Source organism: Protobothrops mucrosquamatus, unplaced genomic scaffold, assembly GCF_001527695.2.
Source record: "Protobothrops mucrosquamatus isolate PMUCROS unplaced genomic scaffold, P.Mucros_1.0 scaffold3593, whole genome shotgun sequence".
Classification (NCBI taxonomy): Eukaryota; Metazoa; Chordata; class Lepidosauria; order Squamata; family Viperidae; genus Protobothrops; species Protobothrops mucrosquamatus.
In genome coordinates, this window is record NW_015389557.1 from 105,039 (window position 1) to 124,130 (window position 19,092).

Below are 19,092 nucleotides of genomic sequence, written 5' to 3' on the forward strand. Positions count from 1 at the left end.
CTGCATACTTTAAGGACCATGATATATATTTTGCTATATTTATCACCAGGCCTCCCCCTTTTCTATTTTAAATATATAACACAAAGCATCAACTCACTGGATCGAAGACCAACATCCTACAAAGGAGATGAACGGCTTCATGTGTAGCTTGGCTGGATAATGTATACAGGACAGGAAGGGATGGCTGTGAAAAGAAAAAGAAAAAGCACTGAGCCTCATACGAATAATTGAGATGCCAAAATGCAACAACTGTCTTTTCTGAATCATAGCTAAAATTGCTGAATACATTCTGTTCAGGGTTTTGCTATGTTTTTTAAATAATTAAAAAAAAAAACCATTTTGGAAATGAATGAAGAGGACAAGTTAGTCTAGCAAGCTCTTCCAGCAAAACAGGTTAGGTTAAGTCCAGCACACATTTCCAGCCGAGCAGATTAAAAATAAAACTTAATTGTTCTAATTTTTGTAAATGTAATCCATTTTATATTTATAACTGTTATATGTTGTTTTATCTTGATGTAAGCCAGTCAGAGTCACCTGAACCATGAAATGGGCAGCAAATAAATTTCATAAATAAAAATTAAAAAATAAATTCCTAGAGTTCTTAACATAAGAGGAACCTGAACTGAAGATAGTGAATAGTGGACAGGGGCCCTCTCTCTCCTCTTCTAGCTGTTTGACCCCATGACACTCATTGATTTCAGTACTTGTTCCTAAGTAGTAAGTGCATAGAGAGATTAAGGCCTTAAAGGGCTTGATGAACTTTACATTAGAATGAAGAGAGAAAAACAGGACCTCCAAAATTCAAAAGGAATTTTGTTGTCGTTGCTGGTTGCGAAGTCGTGTCCGACCCATCGCGACCCCATGGATAACGTTCCTCCAGGCCTTCCTGTCCTCTACCATCTTCTGGAGTCCATTTAAGCTCACGCCTACTGCTTCAGTGACTCCATCCAGCCACCTCATTCTCTGTCGTCCCCTTCTTCTATTGCCCTCAATCTTTCCCAGCATTAGGCTCTTCTCCAGTGAGTCCTTCCTTCTCATTAGGTGGCCAAAGTACTTGAGTTTCAACTTCAGGATCTGGCCTTCTAAAGAGCAGTCAGGGTTGATCTTCTCTAGGACTGACCAGTTTGATCGACTTGCAGTCCAGGGGACTCGCAGGTGTCTTCTCCAGCACCATAGTTCAAAGGCCTCAATTCTTTGGCGCTCAGCCTTTCTTATGGTCCAACTTTCACAGCCATACATTGCAACTGGGAAAACCATGGCCTTGACTCTACGTACTTTTGTTGACCGGGTGACGTCTCTGCTGTCTAGATTTACCATAGCTTTCCTCCCCAGGAGCAAGCGTCTTTTAATTTCTTGGCTGCAGTCCCCATCTGCAGTGATCTTGGAGCCCAGGAAAATAAAATCTGTCACTACCTCCATTTCTTCCCCATCTATTTGCCAGGAATTGAGAGGGACGGATGCCATAATCTTGTCAAAAGGAATGTTCATAACTAAAAATAGACCTGACCTCCTTATGCAAATGTAAAATTTGTCTTGGTTCTTTTTGTTAGAAAAAAAGTAAGCAAATTAAAATATATTGAGCTTAGAAGCTCGTTGTTCTCCATCACTTCCTACACTATTATTTTCTTAGTGTGGTGCTTCTAAAAAAACCCTGCTTTCCTATGCAAATTCTAAAAAGGAAAGCATTATAGATCTAACATATGCACGAATTGGGAAAAACCATTAGGAGCAAGAAAGAAATGATTACATAATTTTCTCCTATTATTGGCAGATGATTAATTGTTATTGGTATGTGGGAGGAATATGTTATACCTAATCCAGAACCAGCACATATTCAGTTTGAAATAAAACTAAGCAATCAAACTCTTGCCTTATCTATCTATGTAACAATATTAACAGAAAAGGTTAGATGCTAATTAGCATTACAGAAAAGAGTAAAGATTTATAATAGAGTTTCACGGGATGCTTTGCATGTATATAAGGACGCCATGGCTAATTTCTTAGTCAGAATGAATATTATGGAATGATGATAGTAGGACCCCACTGTGTTTCACAAACACTACAGTTGTTCTATACCAGTTCTATGGCATATGAAGCTGTGTTAGGCCAAGGCTGCTGATTGTGACTAAGAATACAATAAATCTTTATTAGTACTACTTTTTAAATTGGAAAATCCATCAGCTGATCTTGGGACACTCTGCATGCAGTGATTTAAGGCTATATTTCCAGGAATTGCAAATCTGACCAGCTTATACAAGGTGATTATAACAAGACCTCAGAACAACTCTGAAATACCATGGAATTTTGAAAAAAAAAAGACTTTCTTTCCATCTCTCATTTCTTGCCCCTCCACTGTATTTCCATATGCAAAGTACTCCATTCTGTTAAGGATAACTGAGAAAACCTTGAGTATAATTCCACATCTCTATTACCTGTGGCTCTGCTGCACGCACCCAACTCTAAATAGAATTCAAGCTGCAGCAGGAGTTCATAAGCCTCTTCCAACACACCAAAAATCACTTTATTCCTTATGTTTTTTAAAGTTAGGTATGCATATATACAGTTTCCATCATATTGTGAAATGATGTTTATATAATGAAAACAGTATTTTTGTGCTGCAAATATTTTCAATTATTACATATCAGAACTTCCTGCTGAGAAGAAGTTCTATCAGAACAATGGTTACTCAAACAAAATAGGTGACATCCTAAAATAGATATTACACATCTATTTTATTATCTCCAGCCATTATATTTGATTTCATACTTCTGGCTGAAATACCCAAAACAGAGATGATAAAAGAAATTGAGGTTATGGCTAAAATTAAGTCCCTGATAGCAGCTTTCCAAACTAAGATAAGTGGGTCATTTAAGTCTAATTTAGCCTCTGTAATTGGTTCATAGGCTGTACTTAATGCCCAGGAATGCAAAAGATCTCTTTTCCTTAGCTTGGCTTTTTAGTATTACATATAGCAGTTCCACTCTCCTCAGGCCAAACAGCCACACCTATTCTCTGCATCAAAAATTTAACTTCCACAAAAAAACAGAGAGCACGACATATTAATTTTCAGTTCTGCATAGCTGAGATAAATTGCTTTGTGATTATCCCGGTATGAATCCCAATCTGTTATTGCTCTTAGACTGAAAATTAAAAGTTGTCGTCACATTAACTAAAAGGCTCTGGCATTACCAAATTCTCCAAATTAGAAAGTAATCACTCTACCTGTTTATGAGGACCCCTGAGTATGTGAGCCTTGGCGCCTTCACAAGCTGTCCTCATTGCTTCCAGTGACGGTGTCCCCAAAAGATCGGTGATCAAATCCAACTGTAGAAATGAAAAAAATAAACCAGCACTCCAATTTTATTTTATACTGCGATAACCTCTGCCAACGCAAAAGTATGACTACCCTGTCTGTTTCCTCACTACTTCTAGGTATTCTTTGAAACTGGGCAAGTGTACATATATGTGTGCATGCCTGTGTAGGTTTTATATACAGGCAGCCCAAAATTTCTGTTGCTAAGCAAGACAATTGTTAAGTAAGTTTTGCCCCATGTTACAACCTTTCTTATCACAATTGTTAAGTGAACCACTGCAGTTGTTAAATGAATCTGGCTTCCCCATTGACTTTGCTTGTCAGAAAGTGGCAAAAGGTGATCACATGACACCTGGGATACTGCAACCGTCCTAAATAGGAGCCAGTTGCCAAGCATCTGAATTTTGATTACATGACCATGGGGATGCTGCAATGGTCGTAAGTATGAAAAACGGTCATAAGTCACTTTTTTCAGTGCCGCTGCAATTTCAAACAGTCACTAAATAAATAGCTGAAAGTCAAAGACTACCTGTAATAGCCTCTGACCTAAGTAATACCTCAAGAAGCTTTAAAATCTCTTTATACAGAAGCAACAAATGCAATGAAATCACAAAGATAATAGTAAAAGCAGTAGACAAACAACAATTTTAAATATTATTAAAAACCCAAAAGACCACAACAAACTTCATACTTTATGCTTGAAGACAATTTGGAAGCTATAGTTAGCCCAGAATGCAGCAGCAAGACTGCAAGCAAGACTGCTGTACACTGACGCACTAGGGACCAACTGACTTCCAAGGGCAATTTAAGATGCTAAGGGTCACCTTCAAAGCCCTTCATGGCCCAGGTCAAAATATTTGTAGGCCCATCTCTGCCTATCCAGCAAAACCATGATTGGCGTGCTTCAGACCCCAAGCAGTGTCATTTGATGGAACCTAGGAATTTGTCTTTGGTGTCACTGTGACTGCCTTATGGAACGGCATCTCCCCTCAAGATTCAGATGGCCCCAATTCTGCTGGTCCTCAAAAAGGCATTGAAGATCCATTTCTCCCCAGGCTCTGAGTCAGGACAGCACATAAACCTTTACAAGTGAGTTGTTTCTGGTGTGTGATGTGTTTTTATGGATTTCTATTTCTATTTGCTGTTTATGTTTTCCTAAACATAAACTGTTAGCTGCTTAAAACTGCATTCTGAGTGGGCAGCTATATGAACCCTATATAAATAATAAATAAATAAATAAATAAAGGCATACAAATGTGTCTACTGAGAAAACGCTGTAGTTTGGCCATTAGCACAGAATAATACAAGTCGTCCTTGACTTACAAGTGTAACTGAACCCAAATGATAGTCAAAAATCAGGCTGCTCGTTAAGCAGGTCATTATGTGACGGATCCGATTTTATGACATTATTTTGTGGTAGTCGTTAAGTGAATGCTGCAGTTATTAAGTGAATGCTGCAATCATGAAGCGAAGCCATCATTTTTTTGCCAAAACCCAGAGGTAAACACTGGTTTCCAGCAAAAAAAAACCCCATCATCAATTGCAGTCATGTGATCCTGCCATTACAGTCATTTACAGTCATTTACAGACCAATGGCTGTAAATGTAGGCTAGTTGCCAAGTGTCCCAAATGAGATGGGTGAGGGTGGACATCAGAACTTCAACTTTGGGGGTCTGTTGTGACTTCAAATGGTCACTAAGTGAGGACTACCTGTATCTTTTCTATAATAGCCACTTGCCTCTCTCTTAGAAGATAGGATTAATAGAGGAAAGCCGCTGGAGACTACTTAATTGGCAGGCAACCTCCTCTGTTTATTCTAAATGCCTGGAGAATCCTGACAATTGTAAATTCAAATCTCTGGTCCTTTCAACGAACTGTATTTCTGAGAAATTTAATGTGACGAGGCCACAATAGAACATATATAGATCCATTTAAGATCATTAGGATAAATAAAGCTTACATGGACAAACGATTCCTATCAAAATATAACAGAAAACTGGAGACAAAAGATCAGTAGTCAGGCACTGAGCTTTGAATCAATGGCTATAGGTTGTTAATTGGAATATCCTTTACAAAATCTCTTGGCCTCAGTTTTTGATACACAGAACAGAAATTACCTGCCTCACAAAGGGCTGCTTTTTTTTTGGCAAAGATGAAACATAGAACATGAAACAACATACATATGAGACATAGTCAAGAAGCATGCAACTAAACCTAAGAAGCTTCTTCAAAACATTAACATCAAATACTGTAACTGAATCTTATTTATGCAGAGCCCTGGTGTGCTGTTGTCTGATTGTCAGAATCCCCGGACAGAATAGTTGGAGATCCTGACAAATATGAAAAGAGTTGGGCTGAGGAAGGTTTTTTTAGGGCAACCTAATCAACTGACATATCGTTACAAAACCTTCACATCCATGCCCAGCTATAGCAGTTTTCCACTCTTAATCTGACAAAACAAAACAAAAGCAATCTCATTCTCAATTAGACTAAATTACAATTTGTTTTGTTACAATGCAAAACGATTTGCAACTTCACCCTCAATTTAGAGATCACTGATTATTGTAAGGTGCGTCACCAATGTGTGAGTTGAGCAGCTATATAAACTTGTTTAATCAATAATAATAAATAAATTACTGGGGGGGTGGGGAAGGAGGAAAAGAATAGCTACCAAAGCTGTACAACTCTATTATCCACCCAATTTAAATATTTTGCAAAAAGATTCCAAAATAGCATCTCACTTTTCTAGCTAATTCAAATTTTTAAGAAGCATTTTCAACATGCTAAAGATAAACCACCCACATTTGTCCTCGCAATTCCTGGACGAGATGGGCGGTCTTGAGTGGGCTTTTAACTCAACCTCCATTCCCCATCTGTCACCCGAGAACGATGACAGTCTACCTCAAAAGGTTGCACTGGAATTGATCAGATAAGCAAGTGCAACTTTGTTATTCCTGGATAAGAAGTGGGGGCCCAGAAAAAAAAGGAAGAGAAACATCTCATGGTCATATGGCTAAAATAATAATTAAACAAACTCATTTAAATCATTAGGTCTCTAAATGGTTAACCACAATTTCTTAGTATAAAAAGTAAAGATTATGTGTGTGCACGTGCATATACACACACACACCAAACACCAAGCAGCCACCCTTAAAACCACCAAATATAGAAATACTTTTCCTTATTCTAGTGCCCCCCCCCCCCTGTATGCTGAATGATGACTGGGCATGTTGGCAGTTGCAGTCCAACCCTTTAGGAGGGAGTAATTGCCAGATCTATTGCATTAAAAGCAAAGCACCTTTATACCTGCTGAATGGGGCTTTGAGCTTGAAACAATATTCTTCGCCCCAGCAGTTCGGCAAATATACAGCCTATGGACCAGATGTCAATAGCATTGCTGTAGTGACGGCTTCCCATCAGGATTTCTGGAGCCCGATAATACTGAGTAACAACTTCCTGAGTCATATGACGAGATTCATCTAATTCTTCCACCCTGGCTAGGCCAAAATCACAGATCTGAAAAAGTAAAGGTTCGTCAGTGTTATAAACAGTAAGGGTAGGGAGAAGAATTCTGATATAACATCCTGGTCATTTCTCTGTCTCTCTGTCTCTGTCTGTCTGTCTCTCTCTCTGTCTCTTTCTCTCTCTCTGTCTCGCTCTCTGTCTGTCTGTCTCTCTCTTCGAGTCAGTCTTGACTGGTGAATTAACACCAGGCAATATTCTACCTAGGATTTTCTCAGTGCTGATCTTTCAAGGATTACTTTCCCCAAGCAGATAAAGTCTACCTGTATCTGGGCTGTACCCACTTAGAAGAGCAGGTGGGGCTTATGTGAGATTATGTTCCTCTATACAAAAGAGCCGTGAATCTCGCCAGAGAGAAAATTAGTACTGTGCATCATGAAAATGAATTCTAATCTGGTTCTCGTTGTTCTTAAGGTGCAGATTTATTTTCTATGTAACGAGATTCAATCGTAAGTGCTCCTAAAGTACAATCCAGTTTGCTGTTTTTAACAGCGAGTCCTTAGCCTCATGTAGCAGCAAGCTATTGTATAGTTAATGTTCTCAGAAGTAGCAATACGAAGAGATTAAAATAATCGTATCATGCTTTAAGCTGGGGTAAACACTCATTTTTTCCCCCTAGAGTAGCAAAGAGACCAAACTATGCCAACACCACAATTCTAAGCTACTCAGTGAACAGGAAAAAAAAGTCATTGGCTTCAGTCGGAGAATATTTATTTACAATGAGGGAACATCTCTGGCATTTAAGCACAAGTGTGTTTTGTTTACATTTATTATGGGGAGGAGATGAGGAGAAATATAATTCTCCCTCTGCTACTACGTGAAATTGTTTATGCCAGCAGAACACAATCATAGCTGTGAAATATGGCAAGTGAGTGGTTAACAACACTTCTCAGTGTTGTAATCATACTGCCAATAATGCATTTGATGAAATCCTGTTTTTAAAATAGGGACAGCTCTTCACCAGTTCAAACTCATTAATATTTATGGTTGTTTCATGAGTTATGGTTTTAATGATTAGAATAGATTATAGAAAGAAGAGAGCTATGTTGTAACCATAGAGTAAGAGGTCAATTTATATTTAAAACTGCTGTGAAGCTACTTGTTTGCATCTTTTTTCTTTCTGTTCTATTTTTCTTTTACTTCTTTTCCATCTCTCTTTCCATTTTTTTTTCTTTTTCTCACTCTACATTAGTTTGTATCCATTTTTAATCTTTTAAAAATATTTAATAAAATTATACAAAAATGTTTTATGATTATTTCGGAGAAATGCGAAGTACACAGTTTTTGTACTAAATACATCTGGGTTATAAAGATTGCAAAAGCAAGTCTTCACACAAATGATTTTCTGCATGGACTCAGAAAGGCTATCTATTTTATACAGGCAATATCAAAAATACCTTAAGAACACAGTTGCTGTTCACAAGAAGGTTCCCTGGTTTAATGTCTCGATGCAAAATACCAGCTGAATGTAAGTATTTCAGGCCTAGAAAAAAGCAAAGCAGAACAAAAGTTCACAATCAGAACAAGCTGTGACATCAAGTCTATACCTGCAAACACTGACATATTGGAAGCCAAAATATTATTTGTTTATACCAGGGGTAGGCAACCTTGGCTCTTTTATGACTCGTGGACTTCAACTCCCAGAATTCCTGAGCCAGCATGGCTCAGCTTGGAATGCTCTCCCTTTCCCCTCAGCATGGCTGGCTCAGGAATTCTGGGAGTTGAAGTCCACGAGTCATAAAAGAGCCAAGGTTGCCTACCCCTGGTTTATACCCTCTCTGGTTCAGAAGGGTCCTGGAGAAATTTTATCTCTAGGGCTGCAAAGAATCAACACTGATTTGATGGCACATAATCAATCAGACCCAGAAGGCAGTCAACATTATTTAGTAGGTAAGGCTTTATTTCTCAATCTTGGCAACTTCAAGACATGCAGACTTCAATTCCCAGAATTCTCTAGACACCTTGCTGGGAGTAGAAGTCGCCATGATTGAGAAACACTGAGCTAAGGTAGTGTAGTAGGAGTGGGGAGACAAAGGTTTCAGTCCTTTAGGCACAAAAGCCAGCAGGGTGACCTTCGCCCAGACCCTCCCACTCAGCCCAAATCAGTATCAGGCTTTGCAACAAGCTGACCAATGAACGAAGAAAAAAAACACGTTTTTGCTTTATCTGCTGCTAAGCATCATTGTAAGAACTTGGCAAATGGAATCCATACAGAACAACAGTGGGAAGAGGCATAGTTATAGGTTCACTCAACGAACTTCAGCAGATGAAGGTGGACTTAATCACAGTCCAATACTTTAACCATTGCAATACTTTAACTATCACACTATTCAAGAAGCATAGTGAATATGCTAAGATTAAGACAAGGGAGACTCAGGTTCAACTTTTTCTTTTTTTAAAAAAAAATTGGATTAAAAAAACCTTTCCAAACTAAAGAAGCATATATATTATTGCTAATCATGGAGAGAAGCAATCTAGAACTAAGGAGAACTTTCTTGACAGTGAGAACAATAAACCAGTGGAATGGCTTGCCTTCAGAAGTTGTGGGTGCTCCATCACTGGAGGCTTTTAAAAAGTGACTGGACAACCGTTTGTCTAAAATGGTATAGGGTTTTCTGCTTAAGCAGGGGGTTGGATTAGAAGACCTCCAAGGTCCCTTCCAATTATTATTATTATTATTATTATTATTATTATTATTATTATTATTATTATTATTATTATTATTATTAATCATCGCATAGTCAGCCAGATGTTCAGACTGGATTTGGCATTTTTGTCTACCTATAGAGTCCTTCCCAAGGACCTGGGATAGGCAGATGTGGATTGTGATGGGTAAACACCTTTTATTCCAGTAATTCTGCAGCTGCTGGCCCTGGTTGCTCAGCCAACAGTCCTGAGTCCTCTAACCCATTTTTCACCAGATATCCAGGAACTCCAACATCTAGCGCGGACCTCGTTAACCCGGGCGACATCCGAGCCGGTATGGCTTTCTGAAATTTATGTCTCACCATATTTTTTATGGGAGAGACACTCTTTGTCTGACTCCTCTGATGAGACCTGTCCAGTATGGTTGAACCTCTGGCATAGCTCTCATCTTCCTCAGAGTACACAACCACATCAAGGTAGTGGGGGATTATTGGGTTATTATTATTATTATTATTATTATTATTATTATTATTATTATTATTATTATTATTATTATTATTATTATTATTATTATTATTATTATTATTATTATTATTATTATTCCAAGGTCCCTTCCAACTCTGTTATTCTGTTATGTATATAATTTTTCAATTGTAAATAGAATTCATATTATTCATATTCATATTATTCATATTATTTGAATATGAAAAGCAACACAGTATGAGTAATCCAGGAATTACTTTGCAGTTGAAAAGGTTTTTAAAAGAGTGCTTACTTGCAGGGAAAGCTTTACTTTATTTTAATTTATACGGCTCCCCTCCTCCTGCTTTTTCAATGCAGGTAGATGTCAACTTACAACCATTCCTTTAGCGACCTTTCAAAGTTACAACGGCACTGAAAAGAATGACTCACAACTGGTTCTTGCACTTAGGACTGTCACAGCATCCCCTCACTCATGTGATCGAAATTCAAGCATTTAGCAACTGGCACAAACTTATAATGGCTGCAGCATCCTGGGGTCATGTGATCACCATTTCCAACCTTCCCAGTTGACTTCTGACAAGCAAAGTCAAGTCAACAGGGAAGTTGGATTTGCTTAAAGATCACATGATTGTCCTATAACTATGCCAACCCCCCCCCACCTATTTTATGGGAAGTCCCACAAATTGGCTTCTAGTAAAATGTTCATATTACATGATCAGCAGTGGGGAAATACATTTTGCACATTGCAGTGGGGTTCCAATATATTTATTCCGCGTTAAAAATCTAAAGTAAATTACCTCTTAAAATCTGGTAAAGAAAAACTTTGACGTGATCTGAGCTGAGTGGCTGAGGAGAGACGATAATCTTATGGAGATCACTCTGCATCAGTTCTGTAACAACATATCTTTAATTGTATTCATTAAGGAAAATACAAGACAGAAAGTGGATCAGATAATTTCAGTTCCTGCAACACGCAAGAGACACCACAATAACCGCTCCTTTTCACTTCACTTAATCTGTAGGTATTTGTATGTTACAGAACCAGAAATGATTTGGACAGTTGCTAAGAATTATTTTAATCATAAGGCCCTGCTGTTTACCTCTAAGCCATTTTTTAAACTAGAGGACCATTAAAAAAAAAAAAAACCTTTGTGCTTGAGGCGGTAAATCTCTTTTTTCTTTTCAGTTACACATCACCCATTTTTCAAAAGTTGCTTTTTTTCCTTTCAGATTGGCAATTTTACATGAGAAACAAGAAAAAAAAAGTCCCAGTGATAGACCTGGACTGGCAGGAAATCGAAATCATACCAGAGAACCCGCCCACTTCTCACATGCAACATTAAAGACAGGAATGCAAGTTAAAGAGGCACCTTGGGAAAAAGCAATCGCTCCTGTCTGTTCACTTGAGTTATAACTGCTTGGATGAGTACACGATTTTCTACTGTCTCCAATAAAGTCTTTCAATATAACTGAAAGGGAGATCAAGATGTTGAGCTGGGCTCCACCTCCTGCATCAAGGCAATTGCCAGGCAAGATATCTGATGTATGATCTTGGTTGTTGACAACAGTCTGGGAGGACACAGAGCCTGAAGCAAAACCAGTGTATCTTGATTTTCAAGTATCAAGCTGTGCTTTCAGCACTGGAAGATTTTAGGACCAAGCAGTAGCGAAGAAAATAACTCTAAGCTTAAGGAAGAAAAGACAAGAGTTAGAGTTGCAAGCATAACATAAACCAGTGTTTCTCAACCTTGACCATTTTAAGGCATGTGGACTTCAACTCCCAGAATTCCACAGCCAGCAATGCTGACTGTGGAATTCTGGGAGTTGAAGTCCACATGCCTTAAAATTGTCAAGGTTGAGAAACACTGACATAAACGGAGCTGGATCAGGGGATGGGACCTGACATACAAAGATGGCGAAGATGATGACAGCATCTTTTTAATATTAGCTCCTCTGATATGGAATGGAATAGAATGCAGGGGAGGAGAGGCTAAAAACGTTCCTTTTTGGGGGGGGGGCACCTTTTAGGAATCGCGATTTTGCCTTTTTAAAACATACAACGTACAGCAAAACTGATTTTATTTAGGAAACAGAAAAGAGATGTTACATTTTAAAAAAGAAAATATGGATTGGAACAATAAATTAACACAGACACACAGATACAACGCAACAACCTGTGACCTGTTGGGCCATCATTTCAAAGCTATTTCCTTACCTAAATAGAGAAACCGAATGACCACAGGTGAGCAAAACAAAAAATCAGAGGGGGCGGGGAAGCCCTCTCACTTCTTGTTGGTTTCTCCTTTGAGGTTTTTTTGTGGAAAGTGGGCAGTGAGCATCGGAAAGCTTCCTTCCTTCCTTCCTTCCTTCCTTCCTTCCTTCCTTCCTTCCTTCCTTCCCTTTTCTCTTTCCTTTTCTTTCTCCATTCTCTACCTCCCTTACTTCTTTCTTCCTCCTTCCTCCTTTCCTTTCCTTTCCTCCCTCCCTCCTACTTCCTTCCTTCCTTCCTTCCTCACCCACCTACCCTTCCTCTTCTCAGCAGGCAGGTAAGTGGCTGCTGCCAGGTGGGAGAGAGAGCAAGGGAGTATGGTGCAAGCATAGAAGGGCTGACACTTCCAGGGACTTGTGAGAAGCTGTCAGGGAACACTGAAAATGAGGATCGTGGCTGACTGTGGATGCGCTGAAGCAGTCACAACTTCCCATATTTCATTCCCTTAGGAGTAATGGGTCCCGACATTCTTTAAGTTAGCCCATTTGATGTACTTAGTTGAAAAAGTCTTGCCCTATGATGCACCGTTTCACCCAGTTATATATTAGATACAAGAGGGTTTTGTGTGTGTGTGTGTGTGTGTGTGTGTGTGTGTGTGTTTTAAAAGCTGCTGCTGTCTTTTTTTTTAAAGTCCACTTATATACTTGCCCATTTCACAACTGTGACTCTGGGTGGCTAACAATTTGTTATACTAGCTGTATATTTTATTTATTCCTTTCTGTTTCTCAAATCTCTTTGTAAGTGGGTTGCAAAGATATATTTACAGTGAGGGGTAAACTGAGAAGTATATTCCAATGTTTTAATTGTATTTGTTCTAGAAATAGCAGAGGGAAACAATAATCACAACCAAGATTTAAGGCAGAAGGAGTAACATGCTGTCTTCTGCATGAAGAAAGTGGTAACTTCAATCCTTGATTGTGGGTTCAGAGGTATATGCACATATGAGCCTAATGGGTCCAGAGCTTTGACACAGATATGGCATACAGGTGGCTAATTATTCCTTGTGTATATCTGCATCTGAGTAGCAGACATTAATCTGAGCAAGTAATCCAGACAATATGCCAAAGAAAAGGCGAATTTAGAGAAAAAAATAAACTTTAACACTTTACTGTCCAAAGCCCATTTTTGTATGCCTGACCTCAGCCAAATATGCCTGTATTTCAAAAGCTGCAAAGAGCATTTCAAATGTATTTGCATCATGTCCATATAATAATCAAGCTGTTGCTTTTATAGCTAATTCCAGTTCTGTAGGTCATCTGTTTATGCCATGTTATGGGATGGTAAAGACATGATCCCAGCTGGGGGTCAGAGACCCTTAAAAAGTAGCAGCTCCCACCTCCCATTTATCAGCCAGACAAAGAACAGCTTCTGGGACCTTCCTTTTTTTTCCCCTGCAGGAAATAACACACAACCCTAACAACTGATTCCCCTGGGACTGCAAAAGAGAAGGAAAGCATAGAAATGTTTCGCATTAGCCAGGGCACGGTGTGATCTTGCAATGTGCGCAAAAGTTTTTTACAGTCTTAAATATTTTGAGGATCATTTGGTCAAAAACAGGGAACAGATCAGAGTGAGTGGCCTAGAATAGGGGTAGGCAACCTTAGCTCTTTTATGACTCATGGACTTCAACTCCCAGAATTCCTGAGCCAGCCAAGGTTGCCTACCCCTGGCCTAGAAGAACAGGAGGATGAGTGGCCACCACAGCAACGGTCACATAAGTGGGGCTCGAGTCTATGGCAAGAAATAATTTAAGAGAGTCAGTGGAGATTCTCAATCATCCAGGTCATAGTTGTCTCAAGGGTGTTTTTCAAACGGCAACTGGACTGTTATTTTGAGGAAGAAGAAGTTTCACTTCTCATCAAAGAGGTTTCCTCAGTTGTGACTGGATGGTGGTGGTGGTGGGGTACCTACCCTTCCATCCCCCCTCCATCCAGTCACAACTGATGAAGGGTGAGAAGTGAAATCATCATCATCTTCTTCTTCTTCTTCTTCTTCTTCTTCTTCTTCTTCTTCTTCTTCTCCTTCTCCTTCTCCTTCTCCTTCTCCTTCTCCTCCTCCTCCTCCTCCTCCTCCTCCTCTTCTTCTTCTCCTCCTCCTCCTTCTTCTTCCTCAAAAAACAGTACAGTTGCCTTTTGAAAAATCACATTTGAAACTTAAGAAACTGTTTCAGGCAAGCCCCTCTCTAGTTTACATGAAAATAAAAAAGAAGGAAGCAAGGATTTGTAAGATAAAAGTAATACTGGCTTAGATTGCATTGTTTTTTTTTAGCCTGGTCTGCCTTCAAGGTCATTCACTCTCCCTTTTACAATACAGGTCTAAATAAGTTAAATCACTTTTTTCTAGGCCATTGTAACTTTGAATGGTCACTAAATGAACAGTTGTAAGCCAAGGACTACCTGTAATTTGTTCTTTTAAACTAAGAGCCATCAACCACACTACCCCTGACTTTCTTTCTACTGGTACTGTAGCTCTTAAAACTGGATATCTGCTTAGAGCATAATCTGCCCTCCAAAAAGTTTCCTGAAACATTTAGAGATTCTGTACAGAGCATCTAGCCCCTTATAGAGGTTGTGTTAAACTCTGAGGGAAATGAATCAATGCATCCAAATGTGCACAAACAACTTTTGATACAGCTTAAAATCAGTTTTAAATGCGATCTGGGCAAACTCCATTAAAATAAAATCACTACAAATACCTCGACTTATGACTGTTTAACGACTGATCAGAGTTATAATGGCCTCTAAAAAAGGGACTTATGGCCTGTATTCACAACTCACGACCATCATACCACCCGTGGTCATGTGACTGCAATTTGAATGCTTGGCAACCAGCTCGCATTTATGACCCATTGCAGCATCCTGCAGTTACGTGATTGCAATTAGGACCTACAAAAAAACACCTCAATAGGGAAACTGGATTCACTTAACGATCACATGATTAATTTAATGACCATGGTGATTTGCTTAACAATCACCATGAAACTGGTTATAAAATCAGGTCCAAGTTCACTTATCACCGCAACATTTTTATGATGGAAATTCAGATTTCACTTATGGTTGTAAGACGAGGGCTAACTGTAAAGAGACACACTTTCCATTTCAAACTGCAACTTGTGTTACTTTTTCACTTCTCCCCGCCCACACAGGAGCACTATTTTATCCTTTCTACACTCAACTGGATGAAAAACTCTGAGGCATTGTTATTTGGGGATTTTTCTCATTATAGTCCAAAGAGTTGCACTTGACAGATTATTGTACAAAGCTAGCAGTGCCCTACCTACCAATAGTGGTGACCAAGTTTTGATACAATATGCGCCCCCAGGATTACAGGCAAAAACTATTAATGATGTTGTTGGAAACAAGAGTGGAGGACAGCTCTTCTTTCTATGTCCTTATGAGTTTGGTAGAGACCTTCATATGTTTTTGTAAGACCTTCTTATTTTCTCCAGTGTTTTAGCAAAGCCTGATAGAGAGAAAAAAATTCATAAATTTGTAGAAAGCTTATTTTTAAAGTATAACTAGATTTCACATTTAGAATCACAGCTTAAAGCAGCAATTCAGGCCCAGGGTTCAATTCCCTATTTAATGTAGGAATCCAAATAATCCAGTTCCCCAAATGGTTATCTAATCCAGAGGTCCCCAACCCCTGGTCCGTGGACTGGTACCGGGCTGCAGCATGCCAGCAACCGGGCCACAAAAACAAGCAAAGCCTTATCCACGGAATGCAGGCAGCACACAAAACCACACCCTCCTCCGGTCCACGGAAAAACCTCTCTCCACGTAACCGGTCCCTGGTGCCCAAAAGGTTGGGGACCTCTGAGCTAATCCCTGCTTCCAGTGATAGAAAATTCGTCACCTTCTTGCTAATTGCTTCCACTGATGAACTGTTCTTACCCATTAGCAAGCTTTTCCTAACAACTCAAACTGAAACCTGCCTTCCTGTGACCTATATTCTAGAACGCTACAGAATAGGTTTTGACTTCCTATTATCTGATATTCTTTCAGATACTTGAAACGTTTAACCATTACATCTCTGTTTTTCAAGGTTCTTCAGTCTTTCCTAGTTTTTGTCTTATGATCCTCACTACAGTTTCTTGGAACAAGGATGCTAGCTTCTCCTAATTGTTTTTTTTTATTTGTAATATTAGTGTTTGATGGTTGTTAGCATGTTTCTTCTTCTTTTCTTTATTTTGTATTTTAACTTTGGAAATAAAATTACAGATGTTTGCCAAAAAAATAAAGTCTTCTCTACTGCAATCGGTATAGATTTTTCATTCAACTTAAACAAGGTGAGGAAAGCATGCAGAGAATAGTGTCTAAAATTATTTTCAACCCCTTTCCAATGGCCATAGGATAGGTATATAGTATCTTCAGGAAAATTGATGTCTGTATATATGTGTGTCAACACTTCAGAAGATAGGCTGAAGATCCAGATGGATCTTGACAGACTTGAACACTGGGCCCTATCTAACAAAATACATTTAGGCAAGTGTTTTACACTTAGGCAAGAAAAACCAGATTAGGTGAAACTTGGCTCAATAACAGTAACTATGAAAGGGATCTTGGAGTCCTAGTACCATGGCTCCTCAGAACCGGTCCCCGGTGTGGTTTCGTGTGTGCTGCCTGCATCCAGCGGGTGGGGCTTCACTTGTTTGCGCAGCCTGGTTGTTGGCATGCTGTGGCCCAGTGCCAGTCCACAGACCAGGGGTTGGGGACCCCTGTCCTAGTGGACAATCACTTAAATATGAGCCAGCAGTGTGAGGCAGCAGTCAAAAAATCCAATGCAATCCTAGGCTGCATTAACAGAGGGATAGAATCAAGATCACATGAAGTATTAGTACCACTTTATAAAGCCTTAGTAAGACCACTGCATCCAGTTTTGATTGCCATATTATAAAAAAAAACGTTGAGAGTCTGGACAGAGTGTAGAAAAGAGCAACAAAGATGATTAGGGGCCTGGAGGCTAAAGCATATGAAGAACGGCTGCAGGAATTGGGTATGTTTAGTCTAGTGAAAATAATGACATGACCACAGTGTTCCAATATCTGAGGGGCTGCCCCAAAGAAGAGGGCGTCAACCTATTCTCCAAAGCACCTGAAGGCAGGACAAGAAGCAATGGATGGAAACTAATCAAGGAGAGAAGCAGCCTAGAATTAAGGAGAAATTTCCTAAAAGTGAGAACTATTAACCAGTAGAACAGCTTGCCTTCAGAAATTGTGGATGCTCCATCACTGCAGGCTTTTAAGAAGAAACTGGACAGCCACTTGTTTATAATGGTATAGGGTCTCCTGCTTGAATGAGGGTTGGACTAGAAGAGCACCAAGGTCTTTTGCAACTCTTTATTCTGTTATTATTTGCCCCTTGTGTTGCATCTGTGTGTTTGCATATGCTTTATATCATGAGACAAGGAGGGTATGTGGCTTAGAATGAATGAGTCAGCAACATCCCAAGTCTCTGACCAAATGCTTCTCCCATAGGGATGCATTGGAGGATGTTTTTAATGATTTTTTTCTTTGCAGCCCCCAGCTGCAAAGAAACTTATTTTTTAAACTTGATATTTCTTTGTCAACTTCTCCCCAATGCCAATTTTGGCCTGATCATATTTTTTTTTTCATAGACTTACACTGCTGCCTGCCTGGCAGACAGAGTCCCAAGTCTCTTTGTTCCATTTCACTTAAGAACACAGAATAACAGAGTTGGAAGGAAACTTGGAGGTCTTCTAGTCCAGCCCCCTGCTCAAGCAGAAGACCCTATACCAGTGATAGCGAACCTTTTAGAAACAGAGTGCCCAAAAACTGGCCCCACCCTCGCTCCACCCCCTGCCCCACCCCCACCCCACCTGCCTGCAGGGCCACTCACTGCCTTCAGGGCCCGTTGCAGATCACCCAGGCAGCCCAGCAGCGCCAATGGAGGCCACGCCCTTTGCCTGCGCCCCGCAGCATCAACTGTGCGTGATGGGGCATGAGGGCAGAGTTTTTTCTACGCTGCCTGGCTGCCATGGCTGCGCTGCTCCGCGTGGGCCACGCTCGGGGGCGACTCTCCTCCAGGGGGGCTGTGGGGGGAGGCGGGGCTGGGGCAACGGCACGTGTGCCCACAGAGAGGGCTCCGAGTGCCGCCTCTGTCACGCGTGCCATAGGCTCGCCAACACTGCCCTATGCCATTTCAGACAAACTTGTCCAGTCTCTTTTTGAAACCCTCCAGTGACGGAGCACCCGCAACTTCTGAAGGCAAGCTCTTTCATTGGCTGATTGCTCTCACCGTTAGTTTTAGGTTGCTTCTCTCCTTGTTATAAGTCGTAACAACTTATAACAAGGTTATAAGTTTATAACCTTATTATATAAAGTTTATAACAAGGTTGTAAGTTATAACTTGCACAGAAAGAATGAAAGTTTCCATGTATTCCATGTATTTACTTCTGGAACAGGGATTGCAATACAGTAGTCTGTACTTCACTGGGCACATGAAACGTCCTTGTTTGGCTCTCCCCATCTAAATCCTCCCCAGCTTCAGTCCCAAGCAAGATACCTCCCAGATGTCTCAACTAGTTGCCATGCCAACTAAAGCAGCTTAAATGAAATAAGGTCCTGGAATGGCCTCTGCACTGCTCTGGGTCTGCTGTGCTTTACAAAGTGTTTCAGAAGGACTCAGAGGTGCTATTAGCTTGAAGAGCGAATATCTTTTGATTGTCTCTGGACAATTTAACAAGGGCCTAGAAACAAGAGCAAAAGCAGACTTTCCTTGGAGCTTCACCACTCTAGCAGAATTTTAAATCAGCTGGCATCTGGGTAGGTCAAACGTGATGATGAGTTCTCTCCTCGTCTTACTCGCAATAAAGGTATAATTAAACAATATAATAAAAA

The 19,092-nt window shown here is 39.9% G+C and overlaps 1 protein-coding gene across 1 annotated transcript in view; it reads right to left on the minus strand.

The window, feature by feature from the left end:
* NLK (nemo like kinase) overlaps positions 1-19,092 on the minus strand; it is a 132,843-nt gene that overhangs the window by 15,218 nt on the left and 98,533 nt on the right. Inside the window, exons 6-10 of the mRNA XM_015827290.1 lie at positions 10,762-10,868; positions 8,233-8,318; positions 6,620-6,829; positions 3,223-3,324; positions 98-184 (exon numbers count right to left, since the gene is read on the minus strand). Coding sequence (XP_015682776.1) covers positions 98-184; positions 3,223-3,324; positions 6,620-6,829; positions 8,233-8,318; positions 10,762-10,868 — 592 coding nt within the window. The remainder of the gene's footprint in view (positions 1-97; positions 185-3,222; positions 3,325-6,619; positions 6,830-8,232; positions 8,319-10,761; positions 10,869-19,092) is intronic.